Source organism: Coptis chinensis, chromosome 1, assembly GCF_015680905.1.
Source record: "Coptis chinensis isolate HL-2020 chromosome 1, ASM1568090v1, whole genome shotgun sequence".
Lineage (NCBI taxonomy): Eukaryota > Viridiplantae > Streptophyta > Magnoliopsida > Ranunculales > Ranunculaceae > Coptis > Coptis chinensis.
Window position 1 is genome coordinate 27,173,675 of NC_141456.1, and position 24,431 is coordinate 27,198,105.

The 24,431-nt window shown below is 37.4% G+C and overlaps 3 protein-coding genes and 1 non-coding gene across 12 annotated transcripts; 2 read left to right on the forward strand and 2 right to left on the reverse strand.

Annotated features, from left to right (window-relative positions):
* Positions 1 to 5: 5 nt before the first annotated feature.
* LOC147523228 (plectin-like protein) lies at positions 6 to 10,797 on the forward strand. Its single transcript, XM_086597902.1, has 6 exons — positions 6 to 136; positions 2,515 to 2,889; positions 4,237 to 4,378; positions 4,469 to 4,570; positions 10,208 to 10,281; positions 10,390 to 10,797. The coding sequence occupies exons 2-6, from the start codon at positions 2,715 to 2,717 to the stop codon at positions 10,494 to 10,496; spliced, it is 600 nt and encodes a 199-aa protein (XP_086454028.1). The 5' UTR covers positions 6 to 136; positions 2,515 to 2,714; the 3' UTR covers positions 10,497 to 10,797.
* On the forward strand, positions 54 to 1,912 carry LOC147523229 (L-2-hydroxyglutarate dehydrogenase, mitochondrial-like). Of its 2 annotated transcripts, none has more exons than XM_086597892.1 (2): positions 54 to 136; positions 359 to 1,912. In XM_086597892.1, exon 2 carries the CDS (start codon positions 407 to 409, stop codon positions 1,694 to 1,696), a length of 1,290 nt encoding a protein of 429 aa, XP_086454018.1. In that variant the 5' UTR covers positions 54 to 136; positions 359 to 406; the 3' UTR covers positions 1,697 to 1,912. The 2 variants fall into 2 exon arrangements, with proteins under 2 accessions (XP_086454018.1, XP_086454022.1); XM_086597896.1 differs by lacking the exon at positions 54 to 136 and having other exon boundaries at positions 143 to 1,388; positions 1,470 to 1,912.
* A 2,562-nt stretch (positions 10,798 to 13,359) lies between the features above and the next one.
* On the reverse strand, positions 13,360 to 13,432 carry TRNAK-CUU (transfer RNA lysine (anticodon CUU)). Its single transcript has one exon. It is a non-coding gene; the product is annotated as a tRNA-Lys (tRNA).
* Positions 13,433 to 13,434: 2 nt separating this feature from the next.
* Positions 13,435 to 16,537, reverse strand: LOC147523231 (Protein kinase superfamily protein). 8 transcript variants are annotated; one of them, XM_086561711.1, is made up of 8 exons: positions 16,195 to 16,537; positions 15,551 to 15,643; positions 15,270 to 15,454; positions 14,762 to 14,960; positions 14,494 to 14,657; positions 14,290 to 14,394; positions 13,973 to 14,095; positions 13,435 to 13,874 (listed from the first exon to the last, which is right to left on the reverse strand). In XM_086561711.1, the coding sequence occupies exons 2-8, from the start codon at positions 15,618 to 15,620 to the stop codon at positions 13,638 to 13,640; spliced, it is 1,083 nt and encodes a 360-aa protein (XP_086417837.1). In that variant the 5' UTR covers positions 15,621 to 15,643; positions 16,195 to 16,537; the 3' UTR covers positions 13,435 to 13,637. The 8 variants fall into 8 exon arrangements, with proteins under 8 accessions (XP_086417837.1, XP_086417800.1, XP_086417843.1 ...); XM_086561674.1 differs by having other exon boundaries at positions 16,358 to 16,492; XM_086561717.1 differs by having other exon boundaries at positions 15,551 to 15,646; positions 16,195 to 16,280.
* Positions 16,538 to 24,431: the final 7,894 nt, after the last annotated feature.

A 24,431-nucleotide genomic window follows, 5' to 3' on the forward strand; every position in this document is an offset into this window, starting at 1 on the left:
TTGGGGTTTCAAAAGGCTTGATCCACTGGGCTTGGGTTTTTTTACCCGTCCGAAGCTAACAGAGTAGGACAATGTCTTCCGGGGGTTGATTGAGTGGCAAAAGAAGCACAAGTCTAGAGAAAGGGAAACTTCCAAGGTATAATCTTCAACTTTCAACTTTCAATGTCATTTGTGTTCTTTGTAGAATTCACAGTTATCCTCATACTACTCACACATTTCCTTTTTTGTAATCCAATGTATTTACTACAAACATTTCAACCATTTTATACTTGTATGACCGAGTTTAAGTTTAAGTCTACTGTGAACGATCTGCTACAAGAGTTTCTCTCTATTCCTAATTTGTGCCGTCTATGGTTAGCTTTTCTTGTCCTGATGCTCTGAGTAAGCCTAGAGAGTGTCCAAAAATATGCTGAGACATACGCTTCGAAGAACCTTGAAGAGTTGCACGAGCAGTGTATGGATTCAATCAAGGAAGTCGACAATCCCATCCCAATCTCTGTTATTGGAGACAATCCCGAAAGAGAATGTAGATTGCGTTGTGATTGGAGCTGGTGTGGTTGGAATAGCAGTTGCGAGGGATCTGGCTCTGAAGGGTAGAGACGTTCTTGTAATTGAATCTGCTCCAACCTTTGGTTCTGGCACAAGTTCCCGTAATAGCGAAGTCATCCATGCTGGCATTTACTATCCTCCCAACTCTCTCAAGGCTATATTTTGTTTAAGAGGAAGAAAATTGTTGTATCAGTACTGTGCTAACCATGGGGTTCCTCATAAGCAGATTGGTAAGCTCATAGTTGCTACAGGGTCTTCGGAGATTCAAAAGTTGATTGTTCTTCTGAGTCAAGGAAGAGAAAATGGGGTTGAAGGTTTGAGGATGATGGAGGGGTTTGAAGCTATGCGCATGGAACCAGAATTGAAATGTCTAAAAGCATTGCTGTCGCCTTATTCTGGGATAGTTGATACCCATGCTCTCATGCTATCTTTAGTGGGGGAAGCTGAGAATCATGGAGCAACCTTCTCTTACAATACTACTGTAGTTGGTGGTCATCTTGAAGGAGATAGTATTCAAATCCATATTTCTCAAAGCAAGAATATAGAGAAATGCATTGGGGGCTGTCCCCCACAACCAGAGCTAATACTTGTCCCTAATCTTGTGGTAAACTCTGCGGGTCTTAGTTCTCCATCCCTTGCAAAAAGTTTCAAAGGATTAGATAGTAGAGTGATCCCACCATCTTATTATGCTCAAGGTTGCTATTTCACCCTATCAAATAATAAGACTCCTCCTTTCGAACATTTGATCTATCCCATCCCCGAGGATGGTGGCCTTGGTGTGCATGTTACACTGGATTTGGATGGCCATGTCAAGTTCGGCCCAGATGTTGAATGGATTGGTGAGCTTGACTCTATCTCAAGTTTCTTGAATAAGTTCGACTATTCTGTCTCTTCTGACCGTGTACAGAAGTTTTACCCAGAAATAAGAAGGTACTATCCAAATCTGAAGGAGGGATCACTGGAGCCAGGTTATGCTGGAATTCGACCAAAGCTTTCGGGTCCTGGACAGCCTCCTGTTGATTTTATTATACAGGGAGAGGATATCAATGGAGTGCGTGGACTTATAAACCTGTTTGGAATAGAGTCACCTGGTCTGACTTCAAGCTTGGCAATTGCAGAACATATAGGGTTAAAGTTCATAGGATGATGCTACCTGAAGATTTGGTTTTTTTTCCTTTATCTTTGAAAAGATACATTTTTGTTCTAATATTATGTATGTCACAGTTGTATAAAATGTTATGTCCATCTTCTGCTTTGTTTATGTTAAAGAAGAAGTTAACCGTGTTTTAACCTTTGGATCTGGTTAGACCATGTTGTAATTATATTTTTTTTGGAGCAATTCTGGAAGTCATACCTTTTATCATTTAGATTGTCATCCTTGAAACTTTGTAGCATAATGGGAGAAACAGGGTGTTTTGAGATGTGCCAATTATTCTGACATGGTTTTGTACCCATATGGCTGTGAGGACTTCCCATTATGTAGACGGCATCGCATTCAGGTATTGGGATGAATTTTTTTTTGGAGAAAACAGTGTTCTCCATTTAAGTTTTGTTTTAACATAGAAAAGTCGAGGTACAGACATCACCTGTTGTTGTTTGGTTTATGAAGAGAGATGGGAGAAATGAGACTAAATGGTACTAACCTGTGTTTTATTCGGTTTGCTTTAGCTGAAAAAAGTAGATTTCTTTGATTCTTTTTATGGTAAGAGTCTTGTACAGTTTTTTGGTTTGGCTAATCTGATGGTTCTTGAGACATTTAGAGATCTGGATAAGACCATGATTCCACTGATCCAAAGGCCTACGTGTTTGTACTTGAGCATGAATTTTCCCCTGCATAGTTGGTATTTTTGATTCCTGTCACCTCATTCATTCTGTATAGAAGCGAATCATGTTGCTGATACAAAAAGTAACCGGAGAGCATTATGTGCATTAAGTCATTAATGTTATTTTTTCTCTCACATGCAGGTCTTACTGATCTTGTTTTTCGAGATAAGACTTGGACAGAAAGTGCACCGATTGTTTTTGTCAAGAATCTTGTTAAGTCTTCACTAGTTACGAAGATGAATTAAAGATCCAGTTCGTGCACCTATAACAATCCCTTGTTTGGTTTCATATCTGCTAGGGCCAAGGAAGCATTTGTTTTACCATTTGAGAGATAAATCCAAATGGCAGATGTCGGTCGAATTGATATTAAGAAGTTGATGTCATATGGTGATGATCTTGTTGAAGTTCTCAAGAACAAAAAGGATGTCAATAACTTAATGCAATCTCTTGAAGGGGCCAAGACGCTTCGAACCAGCTGCGAAGCGGATTTTCATGAGGTTAAATTTTCTTTTGAAGGTGTGTACTATTTTCTCTGTATTGTATTTGTGCTCCATTTCTAATTTATTTAATTTAAGGGTTCAAATTATTAAACTTATGGAACATTGAATGACACATTGCATGGCATTGAGATCACCTCCAAACTGATTTTCATCTTATTTTATCTTCTTACATTGGAGGTCATCACAAAATCATCTGACTCCAACTTATCTGCTACCATAGATAAAGAAGATTCTTGAAATTTTAACCATTTTGGGCCGTCCAAATTTGTCCGTAACTCGTTTTTGGATATATATTTTTGATGCCCACATGAGTGTCCAGGGCTGATGTTTAGCAAGGTGATCTCACTGTTTGTATCATATCATTCGATTATGTTCAAGCACGTCAAGGTAGAAAATTGGATTAAAATGTATGGGGAAACCATTCTACGGAGCACTTGGACGCCATCTGTTGTGGCAAGTATAGTCCTTCACTTTTTTCCCCATGTAGGTCCATGAGTGCATACTCTTCATATTGTATAGTATATCAATTAGACCCATATTTTCTTACACTTGGCTCCATTGAAATACATTTTTCGGTTTTCGGTTTTCGGTTATGTGACTCATATGGAACCCCAAGAGCGAATGAATGGTTTACATGATCTTATTTGCAAACCACCTATCTACGTGTTGAGATGTTTAGTCCCACATGGGATATGTTAAGCCACGCATAAAATATATGTCTTGGGGCCTCTCCACTTATCACCGATTGGTTTTAAGTTGGATGCCAATCTTTAGTACTGTGAAAAAAGGAAAATTCGACCCTATAAAATCGTCTCTTCAAGTCAACTTAAAGTTAAAGTTGGATGGTTATAATTCTTCAACATGCAAAATCATTTTGATGCGGTCCAAAATTCTGAATGATTATTCTACTGGGAATCTCAGCTCATATAGATGCTAAATTTCTTCCCATTTCTTGTAACTCTTTTTTCGGTCAGTATAACTGCTACTTCTCAAATTAAAAAGGAAAATAAAGCAATTGTTCTATAGGCTGATCAATACGTGCAGATTACCCACAAGATAATCAGCTTATCCCAGTGAATCTATGTTGATTTAGTTACAGTTCATTTATTTAATAGATGCAATAGTATGAAAAGGACAAAAGGGTATTGTATTGCTTTAACTTGAGCATGATTACAATTTTGTGCCTTGATGTTGGATTATTGAAGTAGGCTACTTCTCTTCGTTGTCAGAAAACATGGAGGATGTCAAAAACCACTGTCAGCATATGACTTTCTTAGTTATTAGCTAAAGTAAAGATATGTTTTCATGAAGACAACATTTGACTTCGGTGCTATCCAGTTTGACAAGTGCTTTTATGCTGTAGAGTATCAAAAGAAGATAAATGCGTGCAAGCAAAGGATACATGCGGCAAACACTGAAGTGCTTAGTGATAAAGATCTAGACAGTCTTGAAAATGAGTTGGAAGAGGAACTTCAGAAAGAAGGTTCACTTATGGAGGAACTTAGATAAGTATAATATTTATTGGTTTTGGCATATTTATCATTAAAAGTTCCGGTAACATAATCACTAACCCATTTCTTCTACAAAATGAACACAATTGCCAATGAGCAGATTCAGGATTTAGAATGCCAGAGGCTTACTATAGAAGATCAAAAGAAGATGCTGAAACAATGTGAGAAAGATGAATTAAGGGCTCAGTAAGTACTGCACACTTGATTTCATGATTCTAGTCAAGCATTTGATTTACTTTAATGTTTACTAAGAGTAGTCGTCAGTCGTCACCTTAGCCTGGTGGACGTCATTGTGACTCTGCTAACAGAATGATATTATGGAGCCAGTGATGCTACTCCGAAAGAAGAAGCAGAAATATATATAAGAGGAAGAAGAATTTCATACTTACTTTTTTTTATCATATGTACTTACTAGTTAGTACCATGTTATGCACTAATGCACCCATGATATAATCTCACTACGTTTAAACTCCATAGTCATGGAAGCAATTGATAAGAACCACCAATCAGGAGTCATATGGTCAACTTGAGGACATCATTCAGTAGTAGGCCTTGGCTCTGTTTCAGAACTTACACATCAGTGGGCCATTCATGACTGTGCTGTTTAGTATAACCTTGTTGTAGGCTTGTTCAGAGTCTTAAGAGTAAAATAGATGAATACTCGTGGCCTGCAAGACATCTCATGTTTCTTCATTTTTCTGCCTAGTGGTGTTTTTTCGTTTAGAATGTTCAATAATATCAATCATCTGCCTTGAGTGCATTCAGTCTATCCTAACTCCTAAGTACTTATAATATAAGTACTAAATACTTAGGAGTTAGGAGCTTTTGGAATATATATAATATAAGTTTTATATTATATATATTCCAAAAGCTCCTTGAAATAGTATAAAGGTCACTTGTGAACTATGTCGTGGACACAAACACTAAGCTTTTTCCACGTGGAGAGGTTGTATATCTGCTTTGTAGGGTCTAGCATGTCTAAACTGCATGCACACTGGATCGTGAGTTCGCTTAACACGTTGAGACCTGAGAGCAAATGGCCAATGGCTGAAGCACATAAACAATTATGAGGTTGTTGAGATGGACAATTGAATAGCTAGAAAATGGAAGTGCGATGACGTTTGGTTTTGCCCCTTGTTAGGACTTAGGCATTTGGTTGCAAGTTGCAACATGTTCGAAACACCAATGTTTTCTCAATCAGCCCAGGCTTTTGGTGTAAAGTGGTTCTCAACAAAAAGAACAGAAACACCAAAAAGTTCTAGGATATCCACGACTCAAAAAAAAAAGAAAATGAGTTGATTGAGTTGGTTAACAGATTTATACTGAAGATTAAAGGCAGTAGTATGTAGTATGTACTATTGTGAAGCCGCAGTACTAGTGAGTTGTGTTTTAGTGATCCCTTGGCATAATTTATTGGATCTAGTAATTATACAGGGAATTGATAGTTCATTTTTAACAGAAGTAGTAACTATTCTATTATAAACCCTTATTGGCAGGAAATGTACAAGATAATTCTAAAGGTCTTACTTCTATTATCAGTGTCACTCTTCCTTGTATAAATCTCAGAAACCCAATAAGCATCTGCTGGAGGTAGACAAATCTTGGATGGCGTTCTAAGCCATTAAGGGCATAGATTCAAAACTTGAATCGGAGGTTCCAGGCATTCATTACAAATTGGACTTTTCCAAAGGGTTTAACCATGTCAATTGACACGTTTTCCATTACTACTGGTAGAATGGGCTTTGGAAATGTATGGTGAGGTTGGATTCACACTTGCATATGCACTGCCTCCTTTTTGGTATGATGGAAGGCTCTCCAGTAGGTTTCTTTAGAGAGAGACCCACTTTCTCATCTTCTTTTCACAATTTTAACAGAGACCTTTTGTAGATTGGTTGACAAGGCTAGAGAAGGCAAGATGTCTGAATGGGGATGTTCACTTGTGAAGAAACGTAAGGGAAACAACTTTTTTGGAGCTCTTAAACGCTTTACTTAACACCCCAAAGACCTAAAGACAACAAAGACCTCTGGACATGTAAATGGTCTAAGAAAGATGTATGCCAAGTTAAAAGATCTAGTATATAAATTCTTGGAAACAAAGATTAGAGAAAAACTCAACCCGGTGCTGTCCCTCTCTGACAAAAATGTATGGACTTTCCTGTTTCATTAAAGATCATGTTTTTGACTTGGTGTGCACTGTGGGGCAAGCTACAGACAACCATCTTATTTAGGGCCATGGAGCTATCTCTAACCTGCCCAATGTGTAATGAAATCGAAGAATCAATTTCTCAACAACTTTTACATTGTCAGTGGACTTAAGGCAACTTATTTGATGCTATTACCAATATCAACAGTTTTTTGGGTGGTTGAATTGCTTGCAAAGTCTTTCCTGCAGGTGTCCGAAAATGAAGGGAGGAATTTCGATTCTAAGTATGAAAACTCATGTTTGGAAGAAGCATCCCACCTAACAAAGATTGTTGGCCAATATTGATCTGTTGTTATGGTTATGCAATGCAGACACCTGCGAGAGGAGGCTACAGGTTTGAGGATTTAATTGTCAAGTCGTTATGTAATCTGTTCAAAGTATGGCTGAACTCAGGGCAGGGGTGGAACCAGGATATGAAGTCAGGGTGGGCTGCAACTTTATACTTTAAGCTAAATTGCACATTTACTTGTCAAATACTATACATTTATAGTTTAATTACAGTATATATATATATATATATACCTGTTAGCCCTGCTGTAGGTCTGCCCCTGACTCGGGGAGTTATAGTCAATGCTTCCAATTTTGGATGCTCACCATTCTGTTACCGCGAGTTTTTTATGTTCATGCTGTTGGGTCTATTATACTCTCTGCCTTCTATGGATCTCCCTCATATGCCCCTCCTATAATGTTTTTGTGACACTATTTCCAATCACCAATAACGTTTTGGTATTAGTGAAAAAGGACTCAAACAGGGTTTCAGTACGAAAAAAAAGGTGTTTGAGTACAAGTGCCGTAATATACATATGTATACAAATATTTGTATGTGCCCGAGTGCAAGCTACGAGAGGTAAAGTCTAGGACTGTCCCAATGAGTAGAAATTAGAGTAGGTTGGTTGATTGGGATGATACATAATAAGACCAATTGGGTGACATGTAAGGCTTTTGTGATGCACTGAAGTTGTAGTTTTATAACTCACTATACAGTGTTTTAAAAAAAATGCATCAGAGCCTTGAGGCTCAGACCCTCTGTGAGGCTGAAGGTGAGCCTCAAAGCCGAGGCTTTGAGGCTTAAGACTCAATATAAAAATGAAAGGAAGAGAATAAGGAAAAATGGGGTTTGATAATGGAAGTTTGGGATTTGTAATAGAATGAGGTATTTTGATTCTCAAAACATAACCTAATAGAATTTTTTTAATCATTAAAGAAGTTTTGGAAGGGCTAAGTCGTAAAAAAACTGAAAAACAAAAGTGGAAAAATAGAAAAGGTATAAAAGTATAAAAACATGTGAGGCTTAAGCCTCAAGGTGCTAAATCTCAAAAAGGCTTAAGACGCCCCTTGAGGCTTAAGCCTCAATGCGTTTTTTTAAAATTATAGTTAGAGATGTTTAAGAATTCATTTATGTTGAGAATGTCAGGTGTTAGGTCAGCCTTAGTAGTATTATATGTAGTGGGTTTTAGTCCCACATTGCACAGCTAGGAGTCATGTTTCACGTTCTCCCCCAATTTAGGGAGAGTGAGTCCTATGTAGTTATTTCACCTTGCTTATTCAATATATTTCAGAAGTTTTAACATGGTATATTCTGAGTTTGAGTTCGAGTATTCACTTCCTTTATGTTGTTGAGAATTTTCGTAAGGGAGATTTTTGGTTCCGAGAAATCGGTTTCTTTACATTCAAGTGGGTCTCTTTTTGGTTGGGATTTGGTTATCTGAAGAACTTTCAACAATTGGGTTTTCGGTTTCTTTTCAGTATCAACGAATTGTCGATTTGATCTAGTATTTTGTTTTGAGAAACTTTTACTTTCCTTTTCTGTGTGGGTTGTCGGTTATTTGTGTTGGTTCAGATCTAGTATTTTCTGTAAAGATAGAAATTTTTGTTGTTTGGATTTGGTGAGCTGTTCAATATGGTTTGGCGGAGCCAAGGGTGTGAGGCTGAAAACCCTCAAGTTAGTTTTTTTTTTTTTTTTTTCTGGGGGTAGGGTAGAATGTAGCTGTAAGGGTAATTTGGAAAAAAACTTGTTATTATAGGTTAAAGCTTGGGTACCATCAATCTTTAAAGAAAGGAACACTTATGCACTACCCCAAGAAGCTATCGATCAAAACAATGACCCGTTTATAAATTGGTGGTGCATATACTTTTGGTGGAATTGTTTACGAGTTATCCACATGGAAACCATCATTCATTAGTCAAGTGATACTCAATGCAGCCTGTATTTGTTAGTACTCTCTTGATCATAATGTTGTTTTAGAGTTACAATTGCATTGCAACTAGGTTCTTTTCATGATTTCAAGACGGTTGAGATTTTTATCTGCTAATAATATTATAATTCTATGTAGACACATATTAATAATTCTCTGTAGATACATACTAACTTTAAGGTAATTTGGGGAAAAAATGCATCAAGGTTCCTGCTCTACCGAACTTTCTTTTGAAATCAAACATTGTTTATTTTCTTTCTCCCCCTAAAAAATTTCTGGCTATTGTGATTACAATTCGATCTTGTTAGTGATGTGTTGGTGATTCATTTTGATCTGGTGTTGTCGATTTGGACTCGAGAAATATTGGGGCTGTGCCATTGGCCAACAAAATTTTATTAGTGAGATGTTGATTTATTGCTGGGTTGAATATGGGTGAAAAAAGAGATGAATGTGGGGCAGCTTTGACCAAATGGTGTTTTCTCAACAACTGGGACGTGGTTCTCATGGGTTTTTTTTTGGTTTGGGCAATCAGTCTTTGATGAAGGATTATGTAGAACGTGATATTGGTGTCGACCGTGTATATGATGCTTTGAATTTGGTTCTGCTTCGTATAGTTATCGATTGGTTTCCACTTGGTTGATATGGATCCTAGTTTGATGCGGCTATTACCTTGGTGGTTTGTTCGGATATGTTTGTTATGACCTTTGGGTTGCTCAGTTTCGGTTATGGTCTTGTGTTTGATATTTCTCTCGTGTAGCTTAATGATTTTGTGATTTTCTACTTTTCTGATTTAGTGCTTCCTGAATTTTGCTGGGGAGCATTATGAGAATGGCAGGGATTGTCGCTTGATTTTCACCTTGTTTGGTTTTTACTCCATTCTCCCATCTCGAGATCTCTTGATTTGGTCTTGTGCGGTTCTCTCGCTGGCCTCCTGGAGCATTACCATAATAGGTGTTTCTACTGTAGGCGTCCATGATTCTGGTTTGAAGTGTGTTGCAGCGAACATTTCGTGGATTGTTTTGCTTTGGTGGTGATGTAGTTTATGGTCTAGTTCGTCTTGTTGCAAACTCATTATGCGCGCCATTATGAGTTTGAGAGGTGGTGTTAGAGGGTATATTAGTAAATGTCTTATGTATGGGTAGTTTAGTCGTTTCCTGATGTTATTTTTAGGTTTGGAGTCCACTATATATAATGCAATCTTCTTGCTTTTCATAATAAGTTAATAACAATCTGAATACAATGTAGTTATCCAAAATAACCCATAGGTGGTCAAATCATCATGAAAAGATTATTTTATGTTTAGCCTCTAATATTATATCCTAACTCATATCCAATCTGATGTTATGCTCCCTACTATATGTTGTGAGGTTAGAATCTTGGGAAATAAACATTATTAATTTTTTGTTTATTTTCCGGATTATGCAGGAAAAAGCTTTCGATGTATGCTTCTGTCACAAACATCATCCCAAACATTGATGACAAAACCAAAACTTCGGGCAGTATCCTTTGTGGCATGCATGTAGAGTTTTTTTTTTGTTAGCTAGCTCAAATTAAGACAAGGCTTTTTTTATCTTGTTGTTGTAAGGTTCTCCTAAGCCCCATTATAGATATACTGGAAAGAAATAAGAAGTTGGTTGAGGCGTTTGAGTTTGATCCATCAAATGCAGCTCCAATTGATATATGCAACAGCCTGTGGAAAGCGATGGACATGTAAGAAACTATCAAAAAAAAAGATGGACATGTAAGAAAGATGTGTTGTTGGTTGAGGCGTTTGAGTTTGATCCATCAAATGCAGCTCCAATTGATATATGCAACAACCTGTGGAAAGCGATGGACCTGTAAGAAAGATGTGTTGTCTTCTAGTGCCATGTTGTGTTAAATCATGTACTTCTGTATATCTTTTCTTGTTTTTGTTTTCAAGTGAGTGAAGATTTGAGTGGCTATGATTGTTATAATGGTACCAACTATTATCGACAAATGCAAAAAACATAAGCAGTTTTCACTATTGACAGTAAGGAATTTTGAAGTCAAATTCAGTACTACGTGATCAAACGATTCTATTGTTAGATTTATTGTTGGTAAGAATAAAATGTTGCAGATAAGAGTACATGCATAAGATGGATTAGTCTGGACTGTGTTCCAGGGGCAAAGCTCTTGCAATTGGAGTTTCTTATTGGAGAGTTACTAGTGTTTCTCTGAGTAATATTCCACCCTTCGGAATGTTAGATTTTGAGTAAGCAGTATCTATTGACATGAAAAGGTAACAGCATCAACTATTTTTTTTTTTTTTTCGATGTAAACTTACTACCCTTAAATTAAAACCACCTAAAGGTGTATAGGAACACAGGAGTTTTCAACCATACACTTTGGAAGTTCAGAACTTCCCAACTGATGGTATGCCCATTTCGCTAGGGAGTCTGCGTCCCCATTAAACAGCCGACTGATCCAATTAAAAGTACAGGAATTAAAAGCATGAACTAAAAAGATAATGTGAGCCTTCAGCGCTTCCAGATACCAAGGACATGCTGCTCCTTGGAGCTTCACTTCAAGTTATCCCTTCTATAACATAGCTACCAAAGTTGAGTTGCCTTGCCAAGAATATGGCCACCTCACCGCTCCCATTTCTGCTTCCCCAATATCCTGAGCCTTGAACCTTCGGATTGCTGCTCCAATCATGACCCCTTCACTATTGCTAGCAATTGCTCCAATCGGTAACCCGAAAATTGCTATAAGAAGCATCAAACCTAATCACAATGCTGTCATTTGGGATTGTCGGAAACAAGTTATCTAAAAGGTTCTCAGAACAATTAATGGGGATTTGAGATAGAGAGGGTTCTTCTCTGAAGGTTGCATAGCATTTGTCTGCTAGCACTCTACTCTGTCTGATGATGCGGTCTCTGTTAGCTTTCCTTTTTTCAAATTTCATCTCATTTCTAGACCTCCATATCTGTTGAAGCAGGTACATGGTATGAGTCCCAGCCAGCTGTAGGTCCTTGTCCTTGCTATTGCACCAAGTAAGGTATAACTCGATTCTGCCCCTCAAGCTGTGAGTCTGCTGTGTTGGAGTTATTCGCAACCCCAATTGGGAGCTGAACCAAACTGCTCGAGTCCACTCACAAGTGAAAAAGAGATGTTCTGCAGATTCTAATTCTTTGTTGCAAAAAGGGCAAGAGAAGTCCCCTGTCATATGCTTTTCAGCCAACCTATCTCCCAAGGCCAGCACATGCATATATATTTTCCAGATAAACATCTGCAAAGCATATGGCAGAGAAGCATATGGCAGAGGAGCTGCCCATATATGCTTGAGAGCTCTGCAGTTTACACTAGAGCTTTGCCCCATCTCACCTTCCTTGGTTTTAAGGAAGTCATAAACAGATTTAACCGTAAGCTTCCCAGACCTTTCCATAGCCCATACCATTTTATCAGTTAGGGCAGCATGAGGTCTAACCACTATCTCCTGAATCAGCTGACTTAAGAAGGGGTGGAAACATTTGTTGAGCTTGGCTAGGTCCCAGCCACTACCATCTGCCATAAAGAGGTCCGATACATGAAGATTATTTAGGGAGTTATCCACCACCCCCAGCTCTTCCAGAGTCACGGGATTGTTTAGACATTTAAGCCAGGGGTCCTTCAGTATGGAGATGGTAGTGCCTTGCCCTATTCTCCACATCAGCCCCCCACTGATAGAATTGAAGACATTGTGAATGCCTTTCCAGAAGTAGGAGGCTTTGTCAGGTGGTTTAATAACATCTCCTATCCAGTGTTTACTATATATACTAAACATGGTACGAGTCCACAGAGAATGAACATCCGTAGCTGCCTTCCAAGGGAGTTTGGCTAGCATAGCCATATTCATGTCTCTGGTTTTCCTAAGACCCAACCCTCCTTCTTGTTTACTCTTGCAAATCTGTTCCCACCCAATGGTGTGAACACTTTTTGATTGTTCCGTGCCATTCCACCAAAAATCCCTACATGCCTTGTCAATCTTATTACAAGTTGCCACTGGCAGCATATAAGTCGACATGACATATAGGGGGGTGGCTTGAATCACTGCTTGGATCAGCGTAGTTCTCCCAGCTTGAGATAGAACCTTTGCTTTCCACCCTTTAACTTTTCCGTGGATTCTATCCACCAGGTAGTCAAAATCTTCGGACTTCTTTCTAGAGAGCATGATAGGTACTCCAAGATACTTTTCTTTGGGCTGAAAATTTTTCATTTTCCAGAATCTTTTGAGTTTGATTTTCTGCCTATAATTGACATTCCGACTAAAGAAAATACTAGATTTCTCATAGTTTATTTTACAGTATCTGTTTTTGAACTTTTGCTCATTTTTCCAGAACTCCGGAATTTGGTCAAATACACCACGTAGGCGGCACCAATAGTGTACAGATAGATAAATAACTTCCAACACCAGAAGTGATATGATTGTAACAGTTAATATTGAAAAAGTCCTATAAAAGATAAGTCGATGTGCTTGGCCCTCATATTCTGTTTCTGCACTCTGCCGTGATAGGTGCAATAGAAGTATGTCTCTGTGTAGCTGAGAAAATACAAATAGAAGAACAAAAATTTCTATACGCCCACCGTGGGGCTCGAACCCACGACCACAAGGTTAAGAGCCTTGCGCTCTACCAACTGAGCTAGACGGGCTGTTACAGCAAGGTTTGACAAATCTTTCATTTAATTATTCAGCACCTATTAGAATATGGATTGTTTTTATATCATATGATGGTTTTAGGTGCTTCAAATGCACATCTAGTTCTCAAGGGAGCATTTGAAGAAATAAATAGCAAAGTAAACTGTTCTGTAACAGGCAGGCCGCAGGTGTACTCATTGATAGCATATCTTGAAATCCTCAAACCATTCTGAAGGTATGCATTCCCATACCCAAAGCTTTTGCATTTGTAAAGAAAATCAGTTGCAGCTCCTTGACACATTCTGTCATTGAGGGCCTCTCGCTGCTTTCAACTCGAACGCAACGGGAAGCTAGGTTGGCAAACATTGCTATAGACTCTATGTTGTACGAACTCCGACTCATCTCAGGATCTATCACCTTCCGCAACCTCTTCCGGTCGTTTAGTATATGCTTAACCTGAATAAATAACAATTAACAAGTGAATTTACTTTCCTGTGTTCATTATTTATGGGGCTTCAAACTAAAGTGGTTAATTATTCCAATCTCAGTTGTACCTGTAACACAAGGTTTTGATCATTAGGCCCCTGGTTCAAGTCCAGCGCTCTACGTCCTGTCAAGAGTTCAAGAAGAACTACTCCAAATGCATATACATCACTTTGTAAAGTCAGCTTTCCAGTCTGAGGTCACACACAAAGTTTGCTTCTTTAATTTAGACAACTTTGTTACAATGAAAAAGGGATATACTACTTAGACGATAGATGATTGGATGTGTGCGACAATGTCAGTAAACCTCCTATATTAATCATAGTCCAAGAAAATGATTGACAAAGAGAAACTCTGCCATAAATGAGTAATAACTGAAGTTGCCTACCGATGTATACTCAGGATCAAAGTAACCAAAAGTACCGAGAACTTTAGTGGTTACGTACATTTCCTGGTCCTCAGGCATCATCTTAGCTAGGCCAAAATCAGAAATCTGCTAAACCACAATAATTCATGTTATAAATACAAAATTGACAATTTTGCCTAATGCCAAATGATTGGATTTGGCTAAAACCAGTCGTATATTTGTTACCTTTGCCTCAAAGTTTGCACTTAAAAGAATATTTGTTGATTTGAAATCTCTATGAACAATAGGAATTCCAACTGCAGAACCAGAATGTAGATAAGCAAGACCTCTTGCAGCTCCAATTGCTACTTTAAGCCTTCGTGGCCACTCCATCTTCACTTCACTGATTCCTAGTATTTGTGTCAGGAAACGTTCAAACTTAACGAAAAAAATGGATAGACGACACAGATACTGAGGTAGATGGTATAGTATAAGATTATTCCGATGAACAAACCATTTAAATGATCTTGTAGGTTCCCATTGAGCATAAATTCGTATACTAGAAACCGTTGCTTCCCGTCCGCACAATACCCTATTAGGGTAACCAGATTTGGGTGGTGTAGTCTGCTCAATATGTCCACTTCTACGCGAAACTCACGTTCACCTTCAGCTACTTTAAATGGTGGAAGCTCCATCTTTTTTACTGCCACAACCTTTAGATTTTGCAAAACAAAATGTTAAATGACTGTACCAATTGCTTAGTTGACAAATTCCAGATTGTTAGTAGACAAACTTTCAGTGTTTTGATATCTTTCTTGTTTAAGATTGTTTTGTTTTCTTAATATGATATATATGCATTAACTTTGGCAGAGTTTGTATTTGAATTTCATCATAATTTGGTGACAGAATCAGCTTTGTCAAGTTTACAGCAATTTTGATTACTGGCATTTTCACCTTATGCTAATTTTATCTTTAGCTTGAAATTAATATTGCCAGTTTGCATATATAGGCTACTTACACACCTCTCCTGACCGCAGAGTTCCTCTGTACACTCGTCCAAATCCCCCCTTTCCAACTAAATTCTCATCGCTGAAGGAACTTGTTGCTTCCTCCATTTCCTTGAAAGTGTAGACAGATGATCCATGATGTCTTTTAGCAGATAAATTTTGATCTTCAAGTTGCCAACATTCCGCAGGTTTGTATATCCCTACATCATGTAGCAAACACTTGTCATAAAATCCAAAGAATCTAACTACTATACGAACAAGAAGAACAAATATAAAAAGAAGAGTAGATTAGTTACAAGGGTCGATGTGATCCTGCGACTTGCTTCTCCTTCTTTTGTTCCATGCGGAGACCAATCCAAATGGCATAGTTGCTATGTCAAGATGCCAATCTGCTACACAGATAGAGGTAGATGAATCGATTGAGAAGTGTACATGAACAGAGAATTCAATACTTAAATATTCTCTTTCAGTTTTCTACTTGGTACCATAGTTCAGAAAAAATCGCTATTCTAAAATGGCCAACAAAATATTCCTAAAAATATATATGCTAGTGAAACAATTACCCAATATAGCTGAAAACCATTAAAGGTACAAAACTCAAAGCTTCTCCACCTTGGAAAATGGAAAAGCTGGACAAGTTTATAATGTATGTAAGCAGAAAAAGGAAATGTGTGATGTATGTATGCAATCAAGAGTATATACCAAGTGAAGTTAGATTTATATAGTAGAATAGCCAACAACTCTATATCCCAACTACCTTAATTTCACCACAAAGTAACCTCAATAAAAACTAGAAAAGATATGAAAGAGAGAATCTTAAATAACAAGGAATGCAAGGAGAGAAAATAAAAAGGAAGCTTGTTTTGCTTGCGTGTGGGGAGAAGTGGTGGAGAAGGGTGGGCTCGATAAAGAAAGTGAAGCTACAGGGGTACAATACAACCTTCATTTCTTTTTTCTTTGTGGAAGTATAGAAAGAGAAAGCAGAAGTTGGAGGGATGCTTTCAATTATGATTTCGCATTTTTCCTTCTCTATATTTTTTTTGGCTTATATTACTAAACCTTTTTTTTTTCTTCGATAACCACCACCCTAAAAATTACTCTACCTTCTTCTATAATCCATGAGTGACATTGATAGTTTTTAGTACTATAGTCCATTTATATTAATTGACACTGGAGTAGAAAATAATTCAGTTGAAATAAAGGTGCTGAAAGCGTGGAATTTCTCAAATCGCTGAACATTGTGGAAGCTCATCAAACTTAGAGAGAGAAATGTCATGTATACCAAACATGGACGTACGTGACACACCCAAAAAAATGAGGTGGAATACTCAACAAATATCAAGATATTTATTACTAAGTTACTAACTAACTCACCCTTAACTACTAGCCATTTGGCCCGGCCTATGGCCGGACTTGCTATATAGATAGCTAATGGCTTAAAAGCCTAAAGTCTATTTGAATAAATAATATATGTATATTAATAGCTAATGATTCATTGCTTATAATATATGTATACTTTGTTTGAAGGGTTTATACATTCTAATTCACGGGATAGATTTCATATTGGGAAATTCCATTGTAAATGATGTTCATAACTACATATATTTAGACACTAAATTTTGCTATTGCCCGAAATAATCTAAGGATTGCTTCAATGTATCATGTACTTGAAGTGACTTAGAAAAATACTGCAAAACCATATGTTATTATGGGATGTTGTGTTGTAGCACTTCATTTGGACTTCCGCATCCAATGCCTCATTTTGAGAATATTTGACACACGCCAAACACCTATTTTAATTGAAAATTTAGATTACCTATTAGTTTACTCATAGGTGAAAATGTCAATTAAATGTGCCGCTAAACTTCGGGAGACAGTTAAGTGGGTGCATGAAAAGCGGTGAGCGACCATTGGTGCCCAAGGTACCATTTTATGAGTATTACAAAAAAAAAAAATACTCCCTTTCAATAATTCTATTGCTCCCTCATGCTTTGTGACCGAGTTGTTGTTCTCATAGCTTTGTTGTTCTTGTGGTCCATTTGTTGTTGATCGGCTTCAATTGAAACATGTTAAGCTTGTTAGTCCGCTTGATGCCGCTTTGGAATATCCGGGGTTCATGGATAATTCTTGAAAGCAAAGCTTGAATTGTGTACTTCAACCCAATTGTGTTGTAGCCAGCCTTTAAGCTAGACTTCCGCATCAATGCCTCATTTAGAGCTGCCATATTTGACACATGTCAAACACCTATTTTACTGAAAATTTAGATTACCTATTACTTTACTCATAGGTGAAAAGGTCAATTAAATGTGTCGCTAAACTATTCGATTTGGTTCCATTGTCACATACATTTAGACCCCAAATCAATTCAACACAAACAATGATAGTTAGCATTTCATAATAAGCTTTTTTTTTTGTCAATTTCGAATTCATAAAAAAGATAAATGATAAAATGAATAAATCATCAAAAAATAAGAATGGGGTATAAAAAAAATTTAAGTTCTAGGCATGTGTTTAGAACGGAATTGTCTAGTTACAACTCTGACTGCACTAACACCACTTGTGAAGTTGACCACCTCAAACGCCACTACATCGTTCCCAATGGTGAAGTTCTTTTGTTACATTGTCACTAACGAAAAACATTAGATGATGTACGCTGAAGAATCAGCATGGTCCTAAGGAACGCTTTAAACTTTTCCGGAAGTCTCCGCGTGAGTAGTAAACTACAATGATCAATGTCCGCTTCAAGGAAAAAAATAAAAAAAAAAATAAAATTGGCATGCCGAATTGCAGATTTTTTCCAAGCCTCAGATAGCAAATGATTCTTGTAACTTCTTTGTACTTCCTTTTGGTGATCAAATGCATTGTTGACTTTTGATGAGAAAGACAAATGTTGTAAAGAATATATCATTCAAAGAAAAAATAAGATTAAATGTTACACTTACACTTTAGTAAGTCTAAATTGAGAAAATCCAATTTATCTGATGGCAATACCTTTAGGTGTTGGGTACATTTGGTAAGTCATAATTGGAAAATCCAGTTCATCTGATGGCAATACCTTTTGGTTTTGGGCTTTTACAGAGAAGAGGCGATCGACACAAAATGTGAAGGTACAATATGTGATGGATGAGGATCATTCAGGTGAACTGAACTTCAACCACTTTCTCTCGAGTTCCCTCGGAACATCTTAATTAAGCGATATAAGATTCATAATAATATTTCTACAATAGCATTTCTGGAAAGTGTACGACCTTATTCAAAATTCAACGGGTGTTACATACAAAAATTTTAATACAAAATGAGTTTCAAAGGAGAACTGAATGAGAGTATTTCCACCAAGGAGAAATTCAGTTTTTTGCATCCTCCTCTTTCATCTTCTTTGCCCATCTGCGCTTCTTGTAATCTAATAGCATCTCCGGCATTTTCTTCATCAATTCAGCAGTATTTATACATTACATATGCAAGACCCATTTCTTATGACAATAAGCAAGTCCTTTCAGAGTCATTTGAATATACGGCAAAAGAATCATTCACACCAGAAGAACCACGTTTGGATTTCTGGACACTTGACATGCAATTTCTACTATCACCTATAACTCCTAGACCACTGCATACACCCGATAACCACTTCTACACATGAAAACTTATGGTTGACGATCACAATCTTTAGCCAAACTTTGTAAAGGTCAGGGAGACAGGGAGCACCTTTTACTATTGTGAAAAGTAAAATATGTTATATACTACGATGAAAGAAAAGGAAGTAGAGTATGAGATATTCTACAACACAAATCCAGTAGTGCAATAACCAAAAAGAGAGTCACTTTCACCATCCATTCATAGTTAACAAAATAATATCAACAATTGTTCCATGTAAATGCAACCAATAAGTTTTCCATTTCATACACCACAACATATTTGGAGGGAAAAAGTAACCTTTGGACGGAAGCAGGCAAGCTATTCCAAAAAGAAGAACCCCATCCTTGACTTAGTGAAGAAGATTCAGTAAACTTTGACTTGTAATCACCACAAATATCTTCTCAATTAATGTTGATATAGCATCGGTCGGGGATTGATTGGTCCTTGGCACATTCATAACTCTGTTCGACATTAAAAAGATCAAGTAAAGCATCGTATGCAGTAATACTCCCAATTTACTTTTTTCATCGGGACTCATATCATGATCAACCGTTCTGTCTTTATTCCAAACCCCGCATAAAGCATCAATTTATTAGCATTCGACGAAACGTAGTAGAATTTAACCATTCAACAAACAAAAAAGATAAAACGCGACCAAACAACCCTCGGGGAGCAGGGTTCGATCAATGAGTTTCCACTAACAGAGTACTCTCATTGAAAACCGATCAGAGCAGGCGACCGCAATGAGAAATAGGATCACCATATTCTTCCCATTCTTCTCCGCAGTTCGTAGAACTTACTATGTCACCAGTGTGACTACACATGAACTTGAGCTCTTCTCGGATGATCGATTCTTCGTGCCACTTAAAGCTTGTGACTCATGAAGTAATGCATCCAACAAAAAACCGTCCTTGGTGAAAGACAATCCGCACCGGTAATGCTTTCATTCTTAAGAGGGCACCGAGAGTGGGCTTTATCCTCTTAATTACCGCTAGGCTTTCATTCTTAAGAGGGGTCTGGATTATTTTTCCAGAAACATCAGATGTCGTGTTTAAGGTCGTGTTTAAGGTTTCTTTTTGAATGGAGATAAGATTTAAGAATAGAGAATGGAGAATGGAGAGAATAGAGATAAGATTTAGGAGAATGGAGAGAATAGAGATAAGATTTAGGAGAATGGAGATAAGATTTAAGAATGCGGTTTTTATCTATTTTCAGTTACGAACAATTGAAATCTACAAAAAAGAGCGTATATTTACTTTTTTTAAGAAAAATATGATGTGTCAGTTTGAGAGAAAAAAGGGGAGCTGACGTGGGTCACTGGGAGCATTCTCAACTACTCAGTATTAATGGTCTTTGATTGAGATGCTCTTTTCTTTTGTGCCATACTTTTTAGAGCCAGTATATCACATGAGAATATTGGGGAGTTGGGCCTTACTCTCCATGGCTAATTGGATATGTAGCATTAGGGGTGTAATACGGGGCGGGCCGGGTCAACCGCGGGTCAAATAGTGATGGGGCGGGGCGGGGCGGGGCTAGGGGATACAAATCTAGTGGTCCCCCGGGCGGGCGGGCGGGTTGAAGTGTCATGTCTTAGTACCATCACCCATCACTTTACGGGCGGGTTTTGGGCGGGTCATCTGGGTCGGGTGGAAATTACCATTTTAACCCAATTTCACTCAAAAATCAACTTTCTAATTCTGCAAGTAATATATTTCCAATTCACAGCATAGAGAAAAAATGGAATCAATCAATAAAAAATAAACAAAAATAAAAAAACTTGAATTTGAACCCAAAACCATATCTGTAAATTTGAAACTTATTTATCGTGATTTACCATTTGTAAATTGATTATTTTCCATAGCATGATAAAATGAAGGTGGGAGCAAGGATCTACGGTATAAAACAATAAAATATAAACTAAAAGAATTTGAAATGAATACAAGGATGAATGATTTATCTTCTCCAAAATTCGAAAGTTGAATTTGAACTTTTGATATTTTTCCAATGTTCAAACTTGAATATGTGAAATTGATGTTGAACTCATAAGTTTGTATTCATATCTCTCAAATTCCTACAAAAGTTAAAAGAAATTATAAACAAAATACAAAAATATTAGAGTTAGAGTCTTGAAATTGTGCGGGTCAACGGGATTGGCTCAACGGCTTTTGACACGGTCTTGGGTCGAGGCGGGCTTGGTCGGGTTTGAGCATAGAACCTACACCCATAGCCCGACCACATAAAAACGGTGGCGGGGCGGGGCGGGTCTATTTTCGGGTCGGTGTGGGTTTGGATGGCGGGTGAAGACCGGGTACCCTACCGGATGATGGGTCAACGGTTTTTTTTTACACTCCTATGCAGCATGTAAGGCCACACTTCTCTGGCTGGTGGAATCTCATTTATTTCCACAACAAAAGTAACAATGTGTGTCGACTGTCGACTATCGACCCTACAATCTCAATATTCATTCCTGTGGGCTGTGGCAATGAGTATGGTTGGACTAAAGACTTTTTGAAAGAGGGAGAGGAGGGTGTGTTCTTTGAGAGCTGATTAATTGTGTTTACTTACAAGGAGACCTCATCTTTACACTTTAACTCTCCCAGCAGCCTTACAGCCTCAATCATGGACCACGCCAATATGGTAAGGTTTACTTTGGGAAAATTCAAGACAGAAGAACTTGGGCTGGACTCCACGTCATAAATAGTATTGGATCTTTAGTCCTTACCCCTAGGGATGGACTGGGCCACACTTTGGGCTCAGACAGTGTCCACCCGGTCCAAAGGGTACTATAAGTCTGTAACGAACCGGCCAGCCCTAAAGTACAATTAGCCGTGGAGGCGGTGGAGCCATAAGAGAAACTTGGCCCAAAGGTATCCTCGTTCCCTTGAGGATGATGAAATTTTTCGTACCACATGGCTAATGTGTCCTCAAGTCGATTCGTACGTTAATCACTGGCGCTAAATTTGGAGTAAATAAAAAATCAAGAAATTAGCCCAAGCCCCAATTTCATTTCAAAACAACTCTAGAGGATATATATGGTTTTTTTATAATCACTCACAAACCCAATTTCTACATTTAAATAGCCCATGAACCCAATTTTTAAATTTTAATAACTCTTAAGAACAAAATAAGTTAGCCTGACCTTTTTTATTTTTTTAAATCTCACTTTTACCCTTTCCTGTTAATAAACAAAATTACGTGTGAGAAAACCCAAAATTCTTTTCTTCTCCAACCGACTAGACTTTTTTGATTCATGACGCATCTCATCAAACTACAAATCGAATCTCTTCAACAAGTATCCATTTCGATTACCAATTCGTGTGTGTTAACAACTAATCATCTTTATTTAAATTATTGATCATTTTAGGTTACTTGTTAACAACCAATCATCTTTCAATTCTTTTCTCTTTCAAAGATTTTGATTATAGGGTTTGGAAGGTATGTAGACCGTGTAAATCCTGAAGTCCAACGTGTAAATTTAACAATCAATACATCTACAAGGTGGATCTTTAGCTCAAATAGTCGAGCACTTTGGAGATATCCAAAGGAGATGGTGGTTCGAATCCACCAAGATCCTCTAAAATTTTAACGTTAATCAAATAAGGAATCAAGTGTGTAATGTGATTAATTTCAACTTGGATGACACTTCCAAAAGATGTTCTTGAAATTGTCCTCACTGATCATGCCTCATGGTATTGATGTATGAACAATCATTGTTCATAGTCAAAATAGGGGTATTAACAATGTTTGTTCATAGTCCAATAGGTGTCCCTCACTGATCATTCCTCATGTTGTGGAAGTATGAACAATCATTGTTCATAGTCGAATAATGGTATGAACAATGATTGTTTAGTATGAACAATGTTTGTTCATAGTCCAATAAGAGTATGAACGATGATTGTTCATAGTTCAACAAGTGTCCTCAAGTCAATTCGTACGTTAATCACAAGGTTCAATGGTTGTTACTCTTCTCCATCTTCCTCTTTCCATATGAATCCATGACGGCGACACCATTTGAAGAAGAAGATTTGATGTTGGTGGAAAGGGTTTTGTTGTTCATCTTAGACTCTTTGTTTAGAGGATGGTTTTTTATGGATAAAACACTAACTTTTGTAACTCTTCTCTCCTACTTGGCTATTTGGAATTACTCTCAATCTTAAACCCGTATTGAAATTATTAGAAAACTTGTATTGAATTGATTAAGAACTTTGGTTTACACTAAAGCTCGAAGAACGTACATGAAAATAGAAAATAAGTAAATAACAATTTAAAATAAAAACATTTAACTTACTCCTAATGACCAAAGATTAGATCTAGGGTAAAGATCTTTATCTACAACTTTGGTTTATATAGGATACCATTTACAATTATACCTTTCTTTCTAAAAACCAACTTATAGGCCTTTGACCTAAGCCCACATATTAGAAGTCTTGAATTTTGCTTTAGGTCCCTGGGTCAGTATCTTCCAGCCTTGAGTCTTTGATTTTGACAGTTGATTTGACTTTTGACGTTGACTTTTGAATTTGACTTTATGACACTCTTGCTCCTAAGTTGGAATGTTCCCAAGCAGCGTAAATAGCTATCCTTTTTGTGCCAAAATGCACGTATTAGGAATATGCGTCCTAAATGGCATGTATCCTACAAATGGTAGCAAAATCTATAAGGTGTCTCTTCATTAAGCATAAGAAGTGCATATTTGAAGCATTGTAAAGATAATAAAACGCACATTTGGGGGACTGATCAACTACTCCCAAACAACATTTTGTTTGTCCTCAAGCAAAAGATGAGAGAAAAAACTAAGATCACAAATGTGTGATTTATCATACTAATCTCGTTTCGCAAAGTGTGATTGCATTGGCCATATGCAACAAGATCTTAAACCATTAGGAATTCCCTAGTGGACGAGCTTAAGGCTCGTGAGAGTTTTCCAGAGAAGGTACTCACAAACTTCTTCTATTTAGTACAAAGGGTCTTGTTTTCTTATTTATTCTCATAGGTTTATACATCTCATTAGTGGGGGAATAAAGAAAAGCTCCTTTGAACTCAAAATAATATATATACAGTAGTTTAATCATCTAAAGATAAACATGTAAAACATGAGCGGTGAAATGCAAAATCAGAGTCGTTTCCAAAACTTTTGGAGAGCATCCTTAAGTTGGGTCCTTTCAGGGGTGTGTTGCAATCACAACTCTCTGATAGATTCACTCAACTTTTTTTTTTCTCAAGTGCAGAGGGCACTTATATTCCTCACATACTTGAATGACGTCTAAGGAAACAGGGGTCGATTGATCATAATATCCACTTACTATCACACCATCCTATTCCTAGTTGAGCTAGAGGTCTTTTATTATGAATTACGAGGCTAAGGTAGTGGTTTAGAAATAAAGAGAAGGGAAAACAAACTCTAATAATTTTGAGAAATTGGGTCTTCAGGATATTCGTAATTAGAGAAGAACCTCGTTTTGTTCTTTGCTTCCAAAATTGTGGTTCATTCTTTTAGCCCTTTGGCTTTGTGACTCCATATGATTTTGAATTTTTGGAAGTTCT